Source organism: Scardinius erythrophthalmus (assembly GCF_964197995.2).
Source record: "Scardinius erythrophthalmus genome assembly, chromosome: 11".
In the NCBI taxonomy this organism is placed as follows: domain Eukaryota; kingdom Metazoa; phylum Chordata; class Actinopteri; order Cypriniformes; family Leuciscidae; genus Scardinius; species Scardinius erythrophthalmus.
Genome location: NC_138231.1, coordinates 14397487 through 14415726, shown reverse-complemented (window position 1 = coordinate 14415726; position 18240 = coordinate 14397487). Strand labels below are relative to the sequence as shown.

Here is an 18240-nt window from a genome sequence, read left to right as displayed (position 1 = left end):
TGACAAACGGCACAGTGTTTGCCTCGTATACATTTCCAGGCACTGGCTTTAACCACCACGAGAACTCGTCATTCTCGAGCCATTGCGGCTAAACTGTGTCTGACTACACGACCACCATTGATATTCCTGGGCCCAGAAAGTGGGCTGTGTGTATGCAAATTTAGGGGCATAACAAAGGTACAGACCAGATCCAATAAGGAAATCCCCCAAGTGTTACGTTACATCTGAGCTGATTTGAGATCCGACCGTTTTACAGCTGTAGTTTAACCCTCTGGGGTCTGAGCTGTTTTCTGGGCCCTGGAGGTGTTCTGACATGCTCTGACATTTGTGCTTATTTCTGTTACTTGTGACATTTTCATGGCTAAAGTCTAATTACACTGTATTCAGCACAAACTCTGCTACAATAATATATCAGCAGCATGTGTGTAAAAGTTTGTTGTTTTGAGATAATGACATTTATGCGTGGTTTGTGAAAATACAAAAAAAAAAAATCTCACTGAAATAAGGTCATGAAACCCATACTGATTATTTCTTCACAAGACTTTTGAAAATTGTATGACGTAGCCAAGAATATTTGCTCCAAAACTATGTGAAAATCACCCTGACTGCTCATTCAGATGAGACAATATATTGATTTAAAAATTTTACGACGTGTTTTGTGTGAAAAAGCTTTATGCGGGAGCCCATTAATATGTAAGCTTTTCACACCTGAGAAAGACAAAGACACTCCCTAATGGCCCTATTAGGAGCTATCAGGCCCTATCATTCTGAGCAACCTTGCACAAAGAATGAGGAGATTTAAAAAAGAATGGCTTTTAGATTTTTTGGATTTATTTACAACACAACATAATCCAAAGATACAAAACAAATGACAAAAAAGCACTCATTGAAACAATTATCCAAAGACAGAGACCTTTGTGCCATTTCTAAAAACATTGTACATACCTTTCATTTCCAAGGTGTTTGATTTTCACTTTACCATTTTCATGTACAGAGACTCATGTGAATGTTGAAGTCAGCAGGAGTGGCATCTAGGCCCTGAAAGAAAAAGAAAAAAAAAAAGTGAACATACTGATATCAAGAGAAACTATAGGCCTGCACGATTTTGGGAATAAATTTTAGATTTTTCTGGTTAAAATTGCTTTTTAAAATTCACAGAATACACACATACACACACACATAAATGTTTCCAACAATATATAATATAATGAACACCAGGTTTGTTGTGCCTTGTAGGCATAGGCTATGCGCAGTGCTGCATAAAATAATAATAACAATAACCATATCAGCCTATAAATCTTCCAAAATATTTCAGTAACAACTAAGCTAGAGAAAAATATATTGATTATCATGTTATTTCAAATGTTTCCATTCGTTATGATGATATGAAATGAGATAATAGTAAAAACATGAAGCCGTTTGGTGCTTTTCAAACGCGATCGCGATCCAAATATGATACATTCAAACGCGATCGCGCTCAAATATAAAACATTATGGTTACCATATACATATCTACATTTGAGCAGATATCCACAAACACAGTAACAGTAAACACGGGTCTAAATATTATAATATTCACCATATATCTAGCAACAGTTCAACTGCAATGTGAAATTTATGCAACAATAACAAACTAATATTTAAGAATTTCTTACCTTACATCTTTCTTGTCTTCAAATCGCGTTCTTCTTCTTCTGAGGTAATTCCAATGTAAGCTCACGGCGCGTCTTTCAAATTCGACGAAAAGCAGATACTTGTGAAGTGTTTTGTTTCTGATGTAACGAGTGCGTTCGCGTTCCATGTGGAGATTTGCATGTGAATATCTTTTGCGCGAGTGGGCGTGTTCAAATTAAAAAATAATTAGGAAGCGTTTGAGAAGCTGGACATCTTGTTGGTTTTATACAAATTACTAAAACAGAGAATATTTGTTTTCAGTTTGAATCCGATCATTTAAAAGTACACACTTAAATGTTTATAAAGGTATATGGCTCATAAATATGTGACAAGTATTCGCTGAGTTTTGTTTCAGTTTATAGACGTGTTCAAGAAAAAAAAGTTCACCGCGACGGAGAGGCAGAACGCACACCCTGTTTATTTTCTTTATTTTACAAAAGTGTTATCCAATTGCGTGTAGTGAGATTTTCAAATGCATGCTTGGTACCGTCCCTCGAGTTGGGCGATTTTCATTACTCAATGCCAGACCCTTAAAGGGTTAGTTCACCCAGAAATGAAAATTCTGCCAGTAATTACTCACCCTCATGTTGTTCCAACCCCATAAGACCTTCGTTCATCTTCGGAACACAAATTAAGATATTTTTTTGATCAAATCTGAGAGCTGGATCACTCCTCCATAGGCTTCTAAGGCATTATAACTTGCTGGCCCAGAAAATGTATTAAAACATCGTTAATATAGTCCAAGTGACTACAGTGGCTCAATCTTAAGTTTATAAAGCGACGAGAATACTTTTTGTGCACAAAAAAACAAAACAAAAATACCGACTTTATTCCACTATTCATTTCCTTCTCTCTGGGCCTCGAGTTTTTTCACGTAGTATAACAGCGCAGCGCTTCTGTGTTGCACGTCACCACGTAGGCTCACTATTGGCCGACGATGGTCATGTGTGTGATGCGTGTGACGTGCAATACAGAAGCGCTGCACTGTTATACTACGTGAAAAAACTCGAGGCACAGAGAGAAGGAAATGAATAGTGGAATAAAGTCGTTATTTTTTTTATTTTTTTTGCGCACAAAAAGTATTCTCGTCGCTTTATAAACTTAAGATTGAGCCACTGTAGTCACTTGGACTATATTGATGATGTCTTTAATATATTTTCTGGGCCAGCAAGTTATAATGCCTTAGAAGCCTATGGAGGAGTGATCCAGCTGTCAGATTTAATAAAAAATATCATAATTTGTGTTTCGAAGATGAACGAAGGTCTTATGGGGTTGGAACAACATGAGGGTGAGTAATTACTGACAGAATTTCCATTTTTGGGTGAATTAACCCTTTAATCTTTCAGATTTAATAGGTCAATATAAGACTTATTAAATTATTAATTATTGTGTTTCAGTAGTGACAAATTTGGGGAGAGAACTTTCTGAAAATACAATATGATAGTTAACTGCACAATTACTAGAAATGTTTACCTTGGATATTATACAATTTGCATACATACAAAATTTATGGAAAAAGACGTTTCCAACTCTGACGTTGAACCAATTCTGTAGGATGGCCCATATACATCATTCACCCGCTATATTGATAAATGTACCAGATTTTTCATATTAACAGAAAAATATACTGGGATAACCTGGCTTCTCTTGAGACTCCCCTGTTCCACAGTTAATGATATGCTAAAGCCCATCAGCTCATTGACCTAAATGGTTACAAGGTAGTTTGTGACGTCAGAAACACCAGCGATTTCAAACTGCGTTTTTGAGACTGTTTTTGGTTCACTGGAGTTTTAAGGAGAAAAATAACTTATGAATTTGCACATGGTTTGTCTTAAAGCATATTAAAAACACCAAATAGACATATAAACAACATTAAAAACTTGATTTTCACCACAAGGGGGCTTTAAGAACTGTCCACTGTTCGATTAAATTGCTAAAAAAATTAAACCTTTATTTTTAAGAGTGTGTGCTGATATATTTCCTATTGAAACTACAAGTTGGGATGGGACACATTAAAAAACTTGTCAATAAAATAAATACCAAAATAACATTCCGCTTATCCTTTCAAATCTAGTGTGACCTCTGATTGGTTATGAGATTACAAAGATGTATAAAGATGGATCATCACCATCACTTATGGCTTATGGTCTCAGACAGCTAAGTGTTGAATGTGAGCCCGTTGAGGTTGATTGTTTTACATTCCTGTCTTACTGAGTATGTGCTTAATGACAGATTTTAGGTTTGGGTTCCATCTAATGAAGGGTTTGGTTTGCTTGTGTCCCATTACTCTGGTTCCATGTCATGACCAAATTTCTTAAATCTTGTGGGAATCATTTGAGGCAAAGACAGTTACAGGCAAAAGTGAAATCAAAATGACAATAGTGGAGACGACTTTGCATTGCCAGACCAGACAAATGTTCCCCATCCCGATCCCACACAGCTTTGTTTATAATATCCCATCGGGAGAGGTGTGGCTTTCAGCTTCCTTTAGACCAGACATCATTAGTGTGTGTGTAGGTCTGTGTGTGTGTATACTGTTCTGGACTGGTGGTCTTGAATCAGCTGAAACAGTCTTGACTCCTGAAATGGCTCCTGAAAGGCCCTAATTGCAGGTCTTGAATGTCATTCGATCTGTCTGAAAGCCTCCGCAGACCAAAATGGCTTTTTCTTTTCCAGTGCTCACGTTGCACTGTTGTTGTCCATTTCCAGGATATAAAGTATGCTTTAATTTATTCTTAATCCTCATGGTGCTGATGTGCTCTCTCTCCCACTCTCTCTCAGGTGTGACTCTATTTGTTGCTCTCTATGATTATGAGGCTCGTACTGAAGATGATCTCAGCTTCAGGAAAGGAGAAAAGTTTCAAATCATCAACAGCACGTAAGTCAAAGACCTGAAACATAAGCTATGTCACATGACCTTATCACAATGTATGTGCATTAACCATATTACAGTTGTCATGTAGGATATACATGTTGTTATTGGCACTGCAGCCAATCAAGTAATAAGTTGTAACATGGATTTTAAAAATCATGGCTGATATTACAGTTATTAATTCACTGTTATTCAACATGTAACGCAAAGTTGGGATGTGGCCCAGAAAGATAAAAAAAAACAATAGGTGTCGGAGGAAAAGATGCACGAGAGACTAGAGATTGCGTATCTTCCCCGTGTTAAATACAATTACCTAAACGTCACACTCGTCCGCATACATGGGGATCGAGTGAGAAAAAGTAACATACAAACAAACATCCAACTCTGGTCACAAAATATAAAAAGGAAATAAAAGAAAGAGTAGCGGTAGAGCGGTTATCTCCTCTCATCACCCGTCAAACCTACATCTGACGCTCTACGCACATGCGCAGTTCCCATTTCACCCCATATTAACCCAAAAACACAAAGTGACCGTTACAAACACACTGGACAGGAAAGGTAAAGCTGAGTGTGTTGCATTGTGGGAAAACAGTACTTGATTCCTGTGCTCTTCACACTATTTTTTTTTTTTTTTTTTGCACACTTTATAAACTTTATACCACAGAAATGGACATTTTGCACTTGACTTAGCCATATTGCATTCATAATATATTAAAACTACACTTACAACAGTTAAATGAATTTTGTGTAGTTGAATTCAAAGGTAGGTTGCAAGCAAGTTAGTAAGTAGTAGTAAGCCTGTTTTGCATTGTGTACATTGCCAAAATGTTTTATAGTAGAGCGCCATCTGCTGGCGGTAATGTAACCTGCACTGCTTAGTACAGCAGGTCTTCTCATGCCATGCTATTACTATAATAAGTGTGTGTGTTGTGTGTGTGTGTGTGTGTGTGTGTGTGTGTGTGTGTGTGTGTGTGTGTGTGTGTGTGTGTGTGTGTGTGTGTGTGTGTGTGTGTGTACCTGTTTTTCTATCCCGGTGGGGACTTCAACCTGAATGCACACAGACTCATGGGGACTCGTGTTACAGTGGGGACCTAAATTGAGGTCCCCATGGGTAAACAAGCTTATAAATCATGCAGAATTAGTTTTTTTGGAAATGTAAAAATGCAGAAAGTTTTCTGTGATGGGTAGGTTTAGGGGTAGGGTTAGTGTAAGGGGACAGAATATACAGTGTGTACAGTATAAAAACCATTACGTCTATGGAGAGTCCCCACAAAGATAGTAAACCAGACAGTGTGTGTGTGTGTGTGTGTGTGTGTGTGTGTGTGTGTGTGTGTGTGTGTGTGTGTGTGTGTGTGTGTGTGTGTGTGTGTGTGGTGAAGTGGACACAATGATTGCGAGAGATGAGAGAGGCTTTTCTTGGAAATTATGTTTTGTATGAAGAGCACAGGCTATTTGAGAGAGGAAGATATTGGTTATTGGAGAGGGGTATTACATGAAGGGCATGTTAAAGAGAGAGTAGGATGTTATCGAATAAATGGGACGTTCACAGAATTACAGACCATGCTGAAAGCAGATCGTTTTCCAGATTGTGTGTGTGTGTGTGTGCGTGCGTGTGTGTGTGTGTGTGTTGTGGATGTGCTGAATTTGCTTTGAAAGGTTTGAAGGGGATAGATGTGAGGCAATGACAGACACTGTGATAAAGGGATCATTGTAAATATTCAAGGAAAACACACACAGTCTCTCTCTCCTCCACAGAAACATTAGTGGTACCTGCATCTGGCCTTTCAGTCTTTCACACAACAACCTGTTTCTGTTTGAAGAGGTAGAAGTATAGTGTGTGTTGAGTTTGACATTGTAGTATGACTGAATGAATGCCTGAATGGATGGATGGTTAGATGGAAGAACGTACTGAAAACTGGATGATGGATAAATGGTTGCAAGATTGATGAATGAACGGATAGATGAATGGATGAATTGGATGAACAGATGGATGAACATACGGAAGGACAGATTCATGGACAAATCTTAAGCCTCACCATGACAAGAAGATAACGTGTGTGTGTGTTTTCTGTCTTTGTCTCTTTATGTCAGTGAGGGTGATTGGTGGGACGCCCGCTCTCTCACTACAGGAGGAACCGGCTACATTCCCAGCAATTACGTCGCCCCCGTGGACTCAATCCAGGCTGAGGAGTAAGTCTTGGATTTTTGTGTGTGTGTGTTAAATACACTGGGCTGTGTTAAGGGTGGGGGCACAGTGATGTAATTCGGTTCACTCCTACTTTAACCCAGAGACCCCTCAGTAAGATGCTTGACAAACCTCAGCCCTCTCTAAATTAATCCAGAGACAGTTGCATTGCAGGGTGGTGCTTGAATGTTATCGCTAGGCAACATTTATGCTGTTGTTGTTGTTTGAGACAAAGTACAAAGACAACACCCAAAAACTGACCCATATATTACCATTTTATCAAGCTCAACCGTATCTGAAGCATAAAGGCAGGGCTGTTTCTAGCCATAGGCGAACTAGGCACTTTCAAAGGGCACCAATGAGCAACACTGCATTTTAGCTAAAATTCACCACATGCTAAGTACATTTGAGCAGTCGAATATTAGTAAAAAGAATTATATTTTAAAGTCCCCCTGTGGTGAAAATCAGTTTTTAATGTTATTTATATTTCTATGTGGTGTTTTTAATATGCTTTAAGACAAAATCATGTTCAAATTCATGTCAACACCATTGCTGAGTATTTTCTCCTTAAAGGGGACATATCATGCTAAATCCACTTTTTTATCCCTTAAATGCATTTTGTTGTATATTTGGAGTGTTAAGAAGTACAGAAAAGTTGAAATTATTCTCTTCAGGTGCTTCGTTGATATCTTTATATTCTGTTTTGGCCTTATTTTTCAACCTGTTCCAATTTTTCTGTTATCTATGACGTTTTGTGAACTATTACGTCACAGTATTTGCAGCGGAACTGCCAAATAAGGACATTGACTTCCAGCCCAACACTTCGAGCAATCCGCCATTTTTATTTCTCGCTGCAATTTTGTAGTCCAAGCCAAAAGAACGCAGAAGTTACGAGAGGGTATGTAACGGAAAGCAGATGATCAGGTCTGCCTTTGTGTTGATCAATCAAATCTAATCAACAAACAAAAGGTACTGATTAACCCCTCAAAACAAAACAACAGTGTTAGCAGATGCTCGGTCAGGTCCCCTGAGTTAATCTCATCAACTCAAGAAGATATTCACACTGAAAACGAAGGACAAAGTTCACCACGCGGTTCCACGTGTGCACGACTCTGCATACACACACACAAAACACAGACTCCTTATCATGCCCGACCACTTGTGGTCAAAATTACCTTTTTAAAATGTTTAAAATGTATTTCTTGCTGTGCTTATGATACTTATACCCGAAATACGATATCTATAAGCTTTATTGATATGTAATCAGTTTAATATGCATGTAATCACGAGAAATCCTGTTTCTTTGTGTTGTTGACTAACAGAATTGTCATTCGCGGTATTGTTTTGTTCAGAAGAACACAACGGTGTTGAATATTTAGCACAGAATATTAGAGGATGCATTATTTGATTAATACCAGTTTTATAAACGTTTATGAACGAAGTTTATTCCGCCAGCATTAGTTAGAAGAGGCGTGTACCTTTCCAAATGAAAGGACATGACCACAATACGTCCTCCCAGGCGATTGGGTCACGCACGCAAGGGGGCGTGACTTGAGCTCCTTCAAAACACAGCGGGCTCTCTCACCTCTCTCTCTCTCACCTCGCTCTCATCCTTCCTCCTCTTCTACCGGCGCGACGCTTCCCCGAGGAACATCCCTGAAGGCCTCGGACAAACACATGTTCGAGTCGTAGCAGCCGTTCCTTTGCAACTAAGTTATATTTGCCTCTTCCTTCACGGAAGATGAAGACGAACTTTCTCGGTAACGTTACATTTCAGTGAGCCTTTTCAAGCTTCCCGCGACACCGGAAGACGCAGTCGAAACAGGACCTCGTCCGCGCTTTCAGCATCAACCAAACAGAGAACAGACGTGCAAGTATATTTATCTGATAAAAGCTGCTTTTCTGGGGTCCGTCGTTTAGGTTTCTGTATGTAACAATTACTAGCTTTTCCCTTCTCTCTATTTCTCTCTTTCTTTCTTTCATTTCATTTTATTCTTATCACGTATGTTATTATTGTTTAAATGTTTGTTTGTGTTTATTGTTTGCATTTTTACGTACGTTTCTATTCGTAGCTCATATAATCTTTAGTCACATTTATTAAAATCCATTTATACTTTTCACTGTCTCTGTGTTTGAAAACCCACCATTCTAAAGTCAATGAAACGAAAGATCTTAAGCTACAAGCTCGATATTAGACTACATTCAGTAGTTTTAATTAATAAACTCAGAAGGTTTGATGTCCGTGGCCAGGAGATCAAACTTTCTTGGAGTTTGTAAAGAGATAACCCTTCTTAACTGTGATAATCTCACCTTTACTCGCTGGACGAATAACGATTAGATCAGTTACAGAACCAGTTAATCTCTATAATTGATAAAATAAATGTACATGCGACTTATGAATTATGACCATGAGTCATAATTATTAATATTTCCAAAATTCCCTATATTCTTGAGCTAATTCAAATTTACCCAAAGTCGTATTCGCTACATTTTGGTGGAGAATGCGGGCAGTTTCAAACTTTATTTGGTGGGCAAAATTCAGTTTCAGTGAATGTGTATTATTGGTATTAATAATTGTAACGTTACACGCGCGTTTTGAATTGTGAGGTAAGTCGCTATAAAGCGAACTCACTCAGCTGACGGTAGGCACAAAGCCAGCTCAGCTCTTCAAATTAACAGTTTCAAAAATGTCTAAGCATTTTTAATCACTGTTAAGTGCTAAAACTGCAGTTCATGATATTACATTTGTCTCTGTAAAGACGAAGCAAAACTCTTTACAGTTAGTTCATGTAATACGATTTAAACCGACTAAATGAAGACGAAAGGATCTCTTTTAGGACGAAGACGTAAATCTGACCTGAGCAGTGACTCAGTTTTTCAGTCGTAATAGGCCTTATTATATACAATACGTTAACGATAAGCTCCTGGTCAGAAATTGGCCTCGCGATCCAATTTCGTAAACCTACGCATTATCATAAAGTGCTATTTTGATTAATGCTTATGGGAGAGGAGCAGATGCAATAATTCCTGTTCCTGTAATGAGCAGATGTTTAATTCCTGTTCATAGCTGTAAGTAAACAGAAGAAAAAAATCCTGTTCACAGCTGAAATAAACAGAAGATAATCCCTGTTTATTCAAACCGTTTCATGTATAATGTGTAAGTAAACCGAAGTCTAATGCCTGTTTACTCACAGCTCGATTAATTAAAAACGGAAGTTTTAATGCCTGTTTTATTTAAACCGTTTCATATATAATGTGTAATTAAATAGATGTGTAATTCCTGTTAGTCACATGTTATGAAACTCGTGTAATTTTCCGCATGCAACAGAGCGCGAAATACTCGTGATTTCCACAGATAAAAAAAATCTGCTGTCTAAATTGCTGAATCACGTCACCGACACTAGAGGGCAGCCTCTAGGTGTGTGGCAGTTCTCAAATCACGCGCGCCCCACCGACGTCATCCTGCGTGAGTGTCGCCTCCCACTGACGTCAGCCTGCGCGAGCGCAACTACGCCATCTCGTGGCGTTATAAGATAATACCTGCTTTCAATTTCTTTTTCTCTCTGCATTCATTTTCTCTCTCAAATACTTAACTGCATTCAAGCTTAGCTTATGCTGATATTATTTGGAGTTAGACAATTCATTTTTCTGTTTTTGACTGTCACACTTTAAGTTAAGTTCGGAAAAAAAGAAAACTTTTCAAATTAAAAACTTAGATTTGATTCACTCAGTTCATTGATAGGTCCACCTAGGAAGAAGCACGCCACCGTGTGGCCATCTTGGGTCGACTTATCAATATCTGTTTAACCCCCAGTCTGCAATTGAAGTGTCTCATTGCTACCCTTTTCGTTTGATTATTTTTATAATCAATACTAATAACTTCAGTGTTATTGTAAGGATTATAGGAAGTCATTCTGAATTTCAGTTTAATTAATTTCAGTATTGATACATCACTGTCATCATTCTAATTTTCTTTCCTTCCATATTGTTATTATTTTGAACCTCCCCTTGCATGCTTAGCTGAATTTCAATTCAAACTAGTTTGAATTTTAATTCAAAATTGTGTCTAATCAGCCAGGGAAGACCACTGAGAAGACATACGGCCCTCACCCTAGTGGCACAAACCCACTGCCGGGGCCTATCCCTCTGCCTGCGTCTCAAGCCTGTGTTGTTATTCACATTTTATTTCATTGATAATTTTCTTTTTTTTTCTCTTCCCTCTTTTCTCCAAAGGGGGGGAGGGGGTAGGTTATTCTGATAAATCACCATCAGTTATCATAATTTCCCTTTTGTTGTATCACTATTTTAGTAAAGCCTTTGCCTCGGACTCCTGCATACATATTTACTCAATTTGATGACACCAGAAAGCCTTAATTTACATTAAGTCTAACATCTTAATCCCTTATTGTGTATCTATTGGCAGAACTCAGTCAGTGTTTATAGGCTTAGGCCTCTTTATTTTTATTTTATAACACTCCCCGTGTTATTGCTTGTGACATTTCGTTGCAGACCAATTCACTTCCTTGTGTTGTGTTTCCCTTTTCTTCCCTACCTTCAACTTTGTTTTTATTTTAATTTTTCTCCATTTCTGTTGTGATTTGTTTCTCTCATTTCACTTACAGACAGAACCTAAGAGAGACCCCAGGAAAGTGAATAGAGTAACGATCAGAGCCGGCGTCATTAGACGACCCCCAGGCTACCGCCTGTCAAAATCTCTATTGTGGGCTTTATCCATACCCACGAAATTGGCTCCGCTAACTGTCGGCATCAGTTAGCCCCGAAATTCTCATAAACGGCTTAGCCCGTATGAGTATAGCTCATTTGACCCTAAAACCAACTTGCATTTTGTCTCTTTTTGTGTGTGCTGTGCTTCTCTCACCACAGTAAGCAAAGATGTCGAGCTCATCCAGTCACCCAGTCCGCTGGCGCACTCTCGAAACATGGCTGCGAGAAATGACAGCAATGGTTCTGCCCCAGGACGCCGCTGACCCACAGTACCTGGACCAGTTTGAGACCTACGATCCAACCCAGAAGTACGACCATGAGCAGCTGGCTAAAATCTTCGGAGAACTCGCACTCAACCTCGTCATCAAGGCCCGGGCCAGCGAAAGGACCAACGCCGACCTGCAGCAAAAGACAGCCGCACTACAGCTCCAGGCCACAGAGGCCCTGGAGGACCTGGCACACACACAAAGCCGTCCAGAACTCCAAGCCCAGACCGTCGAACCTGGAACCACTCTCCCCAGAACACTGGTGAGCCAGAGTCTTCTTACACAACAGATGAAGACAGTGCAGCCACGTCTGACACAGACACAGAAAACGAACACTGACACCTGCTGCCTCAAGGTCCTGGACTGAACTGCAGTTGAGTAACCAGACCAATGTCTGCGCCACACACAGACCAACCACCCTCACGATTGCAGTGACTACACAGCAAAAACAAACTTTACCAACTACACTGCACGCCTCAGAGCTGCTTACGCTACCTCCGCTGTGTTAAAAGGTCATGCGGGCCTCTGAAGAACAGACTTTTTCTATGCCGCCACTTACCCCTCCACCACCCTCGCAAGCCATCTGAGCTCACTGGCAGCCAGTGCCTCAGACAACTGTCTGCCACCACGCACAAGCTGCGTTCACAGGACTTCTGTACGCATTGTGCACCTGTGCCATCACAGCGCCACAGCTTGTAAGGCCACAGCGCACAAAGGGGGGTCAGGCGTGCCGAGAACACATCATGTGCTGAACACCGCAGCACCAAACCCACGATGCTGTGGTGGTTCGCTAGAAAGCAGCCACAATCGGACATCACCAGATCCGGCATCCGGCATCGCATGGAGAGAGAGCAGCCCCGAGTCCTGATTACCAAAGCAGGACTCACACTCCGAAAGTGTACATTCGACTTAAACCCAGCAACGTCGAAAGAGCACATTACCTCAACGAAATGTGAACATCCACAGCCAAGCTCACAACGCCGTGTCCGGCGGTTTCCTTTGGAACCCCGAAAAGGGGGGATCCCACACTATCGACCCCCCTCAACCTCATTTGAGCTGAGTCATCAGCCTAGCAACCACCTGCCATCTGACCATTGTTACCGTGATGAGTCAACTAGGCCCATACACGCCCTATCAACTCATCAAGGGGGGACTGTAACGGAAAGCAGATGATCAGGTCTGCCTTTGTGTTGATCAATCAAATCTAATCAACAAACAAAAGGTACTGATTAACCCCTCAAAACAAAACAACAGTGTTAGCAGATGCTCGGTCAGGTCCCCTGAGTTAATCTCATCAACTCAAGAAGATATTCACACTGAAAACGAAGGACAAAGTTCACCACGCGGTTCCACGTGTGCACGACTCTGCATACACACACACAAAACACAGACTCCTTATCATGCCCGACCACTTGTGGTCAAAATTACCTTTTTAAAATGTTTAAAATGTATTTCTTGCTGTGCTTATGATACTTATACCCGAAATACGATATCTATAAGCTTTATTGATATGTAATCAGTTTAATATGCATGTAATCACGAGAAATCCTGTTTCTTTGTGTTGTTGACTAACAGAATTGTCATTCGCGGTATTGTTTTGTTCAGAAGAACACAACGGTGTTGAATATTTAGCACAGAATATTAGAGGATGCATTATTTGATTAATACCAGTTTTATAAACGTTTATGAACGAAGTTTATTCCGCCAGCATTAGTTAGAAGAGGCGTGTACCTTTCCAAATGAAAGGACATGACCACAATACGTCCTCCCAGGCGATTGGGTCACGCACGCAAGGGGGCGTGACTTGAGCTCCTTCAAAACACAGCGGGCTCTCTCACCTCTCTCTCTCTCACCTCGCTCTCATCCTTCCTCCTCTTCTACCGGCGCGACGCTTCCCCGAGGAACATCCCGGAAGGCCTCGGACAAACACATGTTCGAGTCGTAGCAGCCGTTCCTTTGCAACTAAGTTATATTTGCCTCTTCCTTCACGGAAGATGAAGACGAACTTTCTCGGTAACGTTACATTTCAGTGAGCCTTTTCAAGCTTCCCGCGACACCGGAAGACGCAGTCGAAACAGGACCTCGTCCGCGCTTTCAGCATCAACCAAACAGAGAACAGACGTGCAAGTATATTTATCTGATAAAAGCTGCTTTTCTGGGGTCCGTCGTTTAGGTTTCTGTATGTAACAATTACTAGCTTTTCCCTTCTCTCTATTTCTCTCTTTCTTTCTTTCATTTCATTTTATTCTTATCACGTATGTTATTATTGTTTAAATGTTTGTTTGTGTTTATTGTTTGCATTTTTACGTACGTTTCTATTCGTAGCTCATATAATCTTTAGTCACATTTATTAAAATCCATTTATACTTTTCACTGTCTCTGTGTTTGAAAACCCACCATTCTAAAGTCAATGAAACGAAAGATCTTAAGCTACAAGCTCGATATTAGACTACATTCAGTAGTTTTAATTAATAAACTCAGAAGGTTTGATGTCCGTGGCCAGGAGATCAAACTTTCTTGGAGTTTGTAAAGAGATAACCCTTCTTAACTGTGATAATCTCACCTTTACTCGCTGGACGAATAACGATTAGATCAGTTACAGAACCAGTTAATCTCTATAATTGATAAAATAAATGTACATGCGACTTATGAATTATGACCATGAGTCATAATTATTAATATTTCCAAAATTCCCTATATTCTTGAGCTAATTCAAATTTACCCAAAGTCGTATTCGCTACAGGTAAGTTAAAATGTTTGGTTGTTGGATGTAGTAACCCACACGCTTCATTACACTGTCTAATGTAGATGAACTGCCGCGCTTGTGACAGGGCGCATGTTTAACTGAAAGAACGAGCAGAGAGAGAGAGACCCGGTCACGCGCACACACTCTCTCTCTCTTCGGAGCCAGGTGAAAGTGTAAACAAGACACCGTCTCCAAACTAGACGCTGTCTTGCTCTCTCTCTCCCTCGCACATATTAATCAAAATAAATCGACACGGTGGTAAAAGGTCGGAAGACCAAAGTTTCATGTGTAAATACAGTAACACACCATTGCGATACATCCATATGAAGACGTTGTTCTGCAGGTTCGTCGTCTTCATTTTCATCTCGCTCCGGCTCCGACTCTGGCTCGAACATGTAAGGCTGGCTGGACAAGTCTTCCGTTGTTCACATTTTGTTAATAACGTGTGAATAAAAAGTTTCTGTGCCGCTAGATAATCGTATGCTATCAAACTACAAAAATGGCCGAACGGGGTGGAGTTGAACCGAGTGTCACCTCTGCAACCTGGAGAGGGGGCGGGGTATGAAGTGTCTCAATTGTATTTAAAGAGACCGCACCAAAACGAGTTGCTCTCAGACGCACATCAGAAAAGGGGTAGAAAAGGGGCCTGTGGAGCTATAATAATGAGGAATTCAGACCCAAGCATTGCAGTTCCGCTTTATATAGACTACAAATGTATGATTTATATGTAAATAGGAACGATTTAAAAGCATGATATGTCTCCTTTAAAAGTGCAGTAAACCAAAGACAGTCTCAAAAACACAGTTTGAAATTGCTGGTGTTTCTGATGTCATAAACTACCCTGTAACCAATCAGATCAATGTGTGATCGTCAACGAGTGGATCTTTTTGCATATAGAATCGCGTATACTAAATGAGGCAAGGGTGTATAGTTACATTCAAGCTATTTTAAGGCATGAACTTTTTTTTTTTTTTTCATGGAAAAAACATTAAATATGTCATTTTGGTGATCAAAGATGAGTTTTAGGTAATAACATTATTGACTACAGGGGGACTTTAAATGTTATTTGAAAGACGGCAATCAGAAATCCAAGTACTTGCAGGGATGTGATTTTTCCGGATTAATCCGGAATTCCGGATTTTCCAACCTGAAAATGTGACCTACGTGAATCATGCAGATCTGTTAAAAAAAAGGGGGGGGGGGGTAATCTCACAGCCGTCACCATGGTAACCCGGGACGGAACCACAATCGCCGCGAATCGCGGCCACGCCGGGCGGCACGTCAACGTGGTTACAAATGGCAGGGAGATGCAATCTTTCCCCGCCCAGCCAGTGCTTGAAGTGCGTCAGAAACAGAGCGCGCGCGCGATCAGTTGTTGGTAATTTGCATAGACTGTAAAAAATATGGACAAAGCGTCTGTCACGTCACCCATAGACTTTCTGAAGAACGGGTTTGAAGCCGTTTATGGGGGGTATGGGCGGCGCCATCTTGGAAAATCTTGGGAAATGCTAACCCCGCCCACCTTCTAACGCAGCGCGCGTCACTCAGCTCGCTCTGCTACTCCGGTTATATTTCAGGCAATGAACTATTTTTTTACTGTCTATGGCAACGAAATATGTTATAAAACACCATACTAACTCTTTTCGTTTTCATTTAAAGAAATCTTAAACATTATAGCCACACAAATGTGGTTCAGGCAACGCATATTGATTATATTCAACGGCACATAACGTTTGCCTATTTATGAAAAACAAAACAAAATATAACACAAATCTGCCTCTTTTCATTTTAAATATAATATAAAAATATTAAACATTTTATGGTCCAGGCAATATGTGCATTTGTACTAAACAACAGATTTTGCAGTAAACAACATTACATATCATCTTCGTTGTATTAAAATGACAAAACTCAACCCAGTCTCTTTTTGTTAAATTTCAGTTTTTATCAATGTTAGCCATTATAAAAGTATAAGTAAAAGGTATAAGAAGCTATACAAATAAAGCAAACAATTCAATCAAACATACAAAGTCAGCGCGAGTTTAACCATACATCGGTAAAGTTAAATAGCTTATAAAGTTATGAAACTTCCCCTCAGCCAAAACGATTGCCCGGGGAAAAAAATATAGATTCACGAGACCAAAAATCGCCCATTAGATATACACAAGATGAATTATAATCTCATGTTTAACCACTACAGAGACGCCAGAGTCCGCGGCATTGGCGGCAAACCTTAGAACGTCAAGCCGATGAAAGACCGTTCCAGGCGGGGTACATCGCGCCGAGCACCCGGTCACGGCTGGATCAACTGGATAAAATTTTCATAAATCTTTAAATAAACCACAGATTTGAGCTTTAAACAACTACATTCTCGCCTGAAAAACTCTTAAAACTACATTTCATGATACAGAAACAGTAGTATTATATGTCAACTGTATTAAAAAATGGCGCTTCTTATGTTGTCATTCTCCGTGGCGCTGCCTTGTCAGCTGTCAATCAAACTGTCAATCAAAGTTAACCACGCCCTTATTGTCATACATTTTATATCTAAATACGATCTAAACTAACGAGTTTGAAAAAAAATCACTATCCTCGCCGTTGTCAGGCACTTGGAACCTATCGAAAAATACAATAAAAGTCCATGGGACCAACCTGTAAAGACATGAATTTATGCTGTGAAAACGGACATTTTAACATGGGGGCTATGGACATTTGCTCCCTTTTGGGACCTTCCCCTAGCGGATTTTCGATGTATTGCAGTTTTTCGCACTTCCGGGTAGGCTTCATTTTTCAGATCAGAATGTTGCCGCTTGGTAATTTGTTGTGTAGCGTGCGCGACGCCGCATCCAATGTAGACAGCATTGCTTTTTTTGAGGGCGCTTAAAACACAGGCACGTAGAAACGGCCCTGGCAGCTCGCGCCAGTTCTAGACGCGGTGAAAGTTTCCTGATTGTGACGGATGGCCGAATTTACATGACACATTATAAATGAGCATTATAGTCTGCGATAGATACAGTGCCAAAAAGAAGAGAAGAGGATAAAAGGGGATAAAGACAGAGGTAAAGTGATGTAGTGAATGAACAGTTTATCTAACTTAATTGCATAGGAGTAAGATACTATAATTTCATGGCAGTTATTTTTACCTTAAACTTAATGTTAGCAGTTGTTCTGAGTTCTCCAGACTGTGTGATTTTGTTACAATCATGTCAGTTTTAAGACGCATTTTCTATTATCACTTTTTTATTAATGTTTTACCCTACAGTTGTGCAGTTTTGGGGGGAATACAGTGCAGGCCAAAAGTTTGGAAACATTACTATTTTTAATGTTTTTAAAAGAAGTTTCTTCTGCTCATCAAGCCTGCATTTATTTGATCAAAAATACAGATTTTTTTTTAATATTGTGATATATTATTACAATTTAAAATAATTGGTTTTCAATTTATTATACTTTAAATTATAATTTATTTCTGTGAAGCAAAGCTGAATTTTCAGGATCATTACTCCAGTCTTTCACATGTGACATCCAGTCTATCACATGATCCTTTAGAAATCATTCTAATATTCTGATTTATTATGAGTGTTGGAAACAGTTCTGCTGCCTAAAATATTTGATGAATCAAAGGTTAAAAAGAACTGCATTTATTCAAAAAAAATATATATATTTTCTAATAATATAAATCTTCTTTACTATCACTTTTTATCAATTTAACACATCCTTGCTGAATAAAAGTATTGATTTATTTCAAAAAAGAAAAAAATTACTGAACCCAAAT

At 39.6% G+C, this 18240-nt stretch overlaps 1 protein-coding gene across 3 annotated transcripts in view; it reads left to right on the top strand.

Annotated features, from left to right (window-relative positions):
• Positions 1-18240, top strand: part of fynb (FYN proto-oncogene, Src family tyrosine kinase b) — a 248552-nt gene that overhangs the window by 194938 nt on the left and 35374 nt on the right. For all 3 annotated transcript variants that reach the window (XM_081378766.1, XM_081378768.1, XM_081378767.1), the window contains exons 4-5: positions 4456-4552; positions 6638-6736. In XM_081378766.1, coding sequence (XP_081234892.1) covers positions 4456-4552; positions 6638-6736 — 196 coding nt within the window. The remainder of the gene's footprint in view (positions 1-4455; positions 4553-6637; positions 6737-18240) is intronic.